This window comes from Mus caroli, unplaced genomic scaffold (genome assembly GCF_978045245.1).
Source record: "Mus caroli unplaced genomic scaffold, Mus_caroli_1 scaffold_13, whole genome shotgun sequence".
Lineage (NCBI taxonomy): Eukaryota > Metazoa > Chordata > Mammalia > Rodentia > Muridae > Mus > Mus caroli.
Genome location: NW_028227268.1, coordinates 27,576,448 through 27,581,636, shown reverse-complemented (window position 1 = coordinate 27,581,636; position 5,189 = coordinate 27,576,448). Strand labels below are relative to the sequence as shown.

The 5,189-nt window shown below is 47.0% G+C and overlaps 1 protein-coding gene across 1 annotated transcript; it reads right to left on the bottom strand.

Moving 5' to 3' along the window:
* Positions 1–710: 710 nt before the first annotated feature.
* On the bottom strand, positions 711–5,189 carry LOC110304551 (transmembrane protein 92-like). Its single transcript, XM_021175948.2, has 4 exons — positions 5,109–5,189; positions 1,676–1,698; positions 1,113–1,196; positions 711–972 (listed from the first exon to the last, which is right to left on the bottom strand). Exons 1-4 carry the CDS (start codon positions 5,187–5,189, stop codon positions 711–713), a joined length of 450 nt encoding a protein of 149 aa, XP_021031607.2.

Sequence of the window (5,189 nt, the reverse complement as noted above, 5' to 3'; positions counted from 1 at the left end):
CTCACATCTTGGATGTTCTGTCCTCCCTTCAGGTGGTCTGTGCAGTCAGTCACCACTGGAAGAAGCTGGTTAGCCTCTGACCTTGTCTCATCCCCACTTAGCAGCTAGTCATGAAACTTAGTCCCGGTGGGTTTTTTTTTTTTTTCTGCATTGCTACAGAGGGACAGTGAGGTCCTCTCTGCCCAGGTATGGTTGGAAGATGGCTCAGAGTCTGTGCAGTTCAGTCTTCAATCTCTTCCAGGCACAGAAGTGCCGCTGTAGGATGGCAGAGCGAGCTGCCCAGTCAGATTGGCAGTCCACTAGCAATGATCTCTCTACATCCACTACAGCCACCCCCAATTCTTAAAAATGTCAACAGTCTTTAGTGTGGACAGAGATTATGGCTCCAGCTTAGTTCTCATCACAAAAGGGGAGGGGACAGCAGAATAAATTAAATCTAAGTACAAAAGACATGATGGGATAGGCAGTCATTCCTGGGTCTTGGGCTTGATCCAAGAGGTTTGTGTGTGTGGAAGCTCAAAGAGTCCCTCTTATCTGGCCAGCAGGACCCTCAGGCCTGGGGCTGTAGAGAGGAGGTGGTTTTGTGTGAGTTGGTTTCAAAACAACCCGCAGGAGAAAAGGAAAACCTGTTTTATTTAGGGTCTGTGTAAAAAATGACAAAAATGTTTGGCAGAGCCCTGTCCAATCCATTATCCTCCCTCCCCAGTCCATTATTTTGACATGTTGGACAGCCAGCTATGAAACACATTAGGTATTGTGATAGAAAGACCCAACTGACTGTAGCGTGGTGGTGGATCAAAGGAGGTGACCCTAATGCTCTCTAGGGGAGCAATGGAGGGCGGTTCTGGAGGAGCCTGATGATCCGATGTTCTGACATCATGCTGTAGATCTCTGCACTTGGAATATATGCAGCTCACTAGGGCACAGATGAACATCACAGGTAAAATGGCACACATGATGATGGACAGGATCCTAGGGAGGTAGGGAATGGTGCTGTCAGAAGTGCCCAGGTCTTGCTCCCTGCCATACCTCCTCCATCACCCACCCCTACCCTGATTCAGGTGGACCCAGCCCTCAGTGAAGATGCCCAGAAGTGGTGACCCTGTCCTTACCTGAAGGGGTCATTTGCAGAATCCCACACCTTTCTTTCTGGGCAGCATTCATTGTCACAGCATGTGAATCCTTCGGGGCAGCTTCTGGTCAGGACAAACAGTCATGGGTAAATACTAATGGCATCAGAGTGTCAAACCAAAGGGTCCCTCTTCCCTAGACACTTAGACCCTCAGGTTGCCAGCCCCTCTTAGTGAGTGTGAACTACAGATCCATCCTGGGTTCACTGGGAAGAACTGGGGTCTGGACTTGGGACCTGAGTTCAGAGTTCATCAGGGCAGTATGCCATTGTGCCTCAGGCAGAATGGTCCTGATGGTGAACTTACATGGGAGGCAGCAGTGGGACATTGCTCATTTGACTCCCGCTCCCTGCCCCAGCTATGAAAGTTTGGGGATTAGCAGCAGTTACAGACCTGAACACCATGGTTGGGTAAGGTGTGAGGGGCTATGGTTCCAGCAAAAGTGATATGAATTAGGTATCTGTCCCCTTATCCAGGACAGAATCTGAGCACACACCCGTCCCCCCAGCCTTTACTGACAATTATTGACAAAATCCCATACTTACAAGATGTCACATATGTTTGCAGTCTGTGGAAGGAAAAAGACAGAGGTCAGATCTCAAAGCCTGGGAGTTGGGTCTCAGGTGTTAGAGTGCTTGTCCAGCATGCAGATAAATCAGGTAGGTGTGTGAAACCAGAGGTGCTGTCTATCATGACAGAAGTCAAGAGGAGGCAGAACTATTCAAGGCTACAGAGCCCATTTGAGGCCAGATTGGGAAGCAGAAACTTTTTCAAAGAGAGCTGGAGGCTTGTCTCTACTAAGACATTGTTCAAGACAGGGGGTCTGCTGAGTGTGGTGGCACATGCCTTTAATCCCAGCACTTGGGAGGCAGAGGCAGGCGAATTTCTGAGTTTAAGGCCAGCCTGGTCTACAGAGTGAGTTCCAGGACAGCCAGGGCTACACAGAGAAACCCTATATAGAAAAAAAAAAAAAAAAAAAAAAGACACTGGGTCTGAAATTCTCCCTCTGTCCAACTATCATGTTCAGGGTCAATAACTGGAGCCTTTTGCTGCTTCCCCAAGTGCTAGGATTAAAGGCATAAATTATCAAGCAAGCTCCTTCACTCTTATTTTCATTGAGACAAGCACTTGTCTCACTCTTTGCCCAGCTAGACAGTAATTTGGAGATCTAACTGTCTCTGCCTCCAGACTGCTGGATTAAAGATGTGGTCCACTACACCTAGGGCAAACACACACACACACACACACACACACACACACACACACACACACTAGCAGATTGGCCTAGGAAGCCATTTTCAGAGCCCCCAGAAAGCAACCTAAATCCCCTACTGCCTCTACCCCCATGATCCAGTGTCACAGGAAGAGACAACTCTGGGAGTTCAATAAACATATTCAGGTCCTATTCATCATCAGATCCCTGCTGGAAACCCCCTGTTCTGTATCCTTGAGTATTTTGAGGCACCCTAAGATCTCCATACAGAATCCAATCCTGTTGGTAGCAGTACTGTCTAAGCTCTTAATTAGGCTTTTCTTTCCCCGGGTATCAAGGCACTGCCCTCTCTGGCTACTTCACTTAAAACCATTGCCAGGTGTGGGGGTGCATGTGTTTAATCTCAGGAGGCCCCAGTTTCTAGGTAGCCAGAACTAGGCCCTTTCTCAACAAATAAAGTTTAGGAAGCCAGCTTTTGGCTTCACTAATGATCCTCACAATAACATTTCTTTGCTTAAAAAATAAGACAAAAGTCAGGTGACACTCACAGCTGGGAGCATTCCATTTCCATGCTCATAGTAGCCCTCTTCTTTAGTAAGGATGGGTGGTGTGAGCTAAAGACCCAAGGGGCCCAGGAACACAGAACTCATCTCTCCCCCTCTCCCTACTTCTCTGTCTGTCTATCTATGTCTGTCTCTCTCTCCCCCCTCTTCCTAATATCAAATTATTGTCTTAGACCATGTGTGTTTTTCAAGGAGGGGTTTCTATTTTTTTTTTTTTTTTTTTTTTTTGGTTTTTCGAGACAGGGTTTCTCTGTGTAGCCCTGGCTGTCCTGGAACTCACTCTGTAGACCAGGCTGGCCTCGAACTCAGAAATCCACCTGCCTCTGCCTCCCGAGTGCTGGGATTAAAGGTGTGCGCCACCACGCCCGGCTGGGGTTTCTCTCTTTATCCCTGGCTGTCCTGTTAATTGGCTCTGTAAACCAGATTGGACTAGATATCAGATCCATCTGCCTCTGCCTCTACAAGGCTTGGATTAATGGTGTGAGCTGTTAACACCACTGAGGTGCTATACTAACTTCATTTAAGTAGTATTCACACAAAGGTGGATGTAATAGCTCTTCTGTTTGAGTAAAGCCTCAGTGTTGCTTTATCTTAGTTTACATTTTTACTTTTTAAAAATCACCAACGGATGCTTTTAAAGAAGTATTGTGACTGTAGCACTGGGAAATGTGGCCCATGCCCCAGCTTGTTGTAGCTGTGACACAGAGTTGGGCAAAGGAGCGGCGATGGACTCGTTGCAACCATACATACTTGAAGCTCTTTATGAACAGTTTCGTAAATGGGAAAATCACAGACTGTTGAACGCTGCCTGCACTCTAAGGGTCTTAGAGCTGCTGGGACCTCTCCTCTCATGTCAGACTTGAACTTTTTTTCCTTCTTGTTTAAAGGACATAAAATCATAGAATCCATAAAATCTGTGGAATCATCCTGACCCACAAGGAGATCTGTATCTAATATTATTTGGATTTGGACAAGTGTCAATGACATGGCTGTGTAATAAAATTTTTATTAAACCCCCCCCCCCAAATGAAGGAGTTAAGCCAGGCATGTTGGACACTGCCTTTAATTACAATGCTGGGGTACCAAAGCAGTTCTCTGGTGAAGTCAAGGTCAGTATAATTTACATAATGAGACACTTTGACGAAAAAAAAATTAAAAAAAAAAACTGACAGAGACAGGTTTGATAAACTGGACCAGGATTCTTCCCTGTCCCATCTTAACCAGGTGGTCTGATCAGCATGGTTGGGAGCCTGAGGTTTAGTTAACATGGATTGATTAGATCTGACTGGGAGGACTGACAGTGTCTATACTTGGGGCTGCAGAGAGGGGTCAACAAAAGATGCAGAGGTCCCAAATTGGAAGTGTCTTGATCCTGGGTTCACTCATGCCTGGCCTTGAATGGAAACCAACAGGTTCCCAACAGCCAGTGGACCCTGTTTGGGGAGCCGACTTGGGACTTTATCCCTGCCTGCCATAGCAGATTCTCAACCAAGATTGTATATTCAATCTCTGAGTTGAGGCCAGCCTGGACTACAGAGCTCTAGGATAGCCAGGGCTACAGAAACTTTGACTTGAAAATCAAAACTAACAAAAAGGTTGTATTAAACAAAGGCTTGTTTTGACCACCTCTGAGGGAAACCTGCCAACCCAGGACACTTAGTTTGAACATGAATAAGCACTCAAATCCTGCCCTCCTGGGATCAAGGCTTGAGGCCACCCAGCCAGGCAGCCAGGTCTAGTCTCTGATCAAATTTTTAACTAATTAGATAAGTGAGAACGTCCACTTCCCTGGTACGCAAACAAATAAGTCCCAGAGAGGGACAATAAACTACACCCAAGGTCACCAGCCATGTTGGAACATGGAAGGAAAGACTCCTAACTCAGACAAGCAAGACCTCAGGTTCTTCAGCCTGACTCAGGGCTTAATAAGACATGCCAAGACTAAAACAGGGGTCACAGATTCTATTCAGGGTTGTGGTTGGGGCCAGCTCCCAGGTAGCAACACAGCCCTGCCAAGACAGGGGCCCTGATTTCCCCAGTCTCCCTGTGTTGTCCCTACCCACAACTTTCCCCAAACACAAGAGACAGAAAGTTTCCAATTGCCTGTGGTTTAGGTAAGTCCTGACAAGTTAAGTTGAGGACTGGGTTCCTAGGCAGGCCTCTGCCCCTAGGGTCCTCAAAAGTCACAGAAGTCTCTCTTACCTCGTTGACGCTTACTCCTTGGAGACTGGAAAGCAGGCCAAAGGTCAAGGTGAGTGTGCCCCAGACCCAGGTGTTCAGCAT

Bases quoted from the DNA above. Each gene is read 5' to 3' on its own strand.
- LOC110304551 (XM_021175948.2), bottom strand. From the start codon at position 5,189: ATGCTGAACACCTGGGTCTGGGGCACACTCACCTTGACCTTTGGCCTG. The intron at 1,699-5,108 runs GTAAGAGAGACT...TTCCTTCCACAG, and splicing joins AAGGAGTAAGCGTCAACGAG to ACTGCAAACATATGTGACAT. The intron at 973-1,112 runs GTAAGGACAGGG...CTACCTCCCTAG, and splicing joins TCTGCAAATGACCCCTTCAG to GATCCTGTCCATCATCATGT.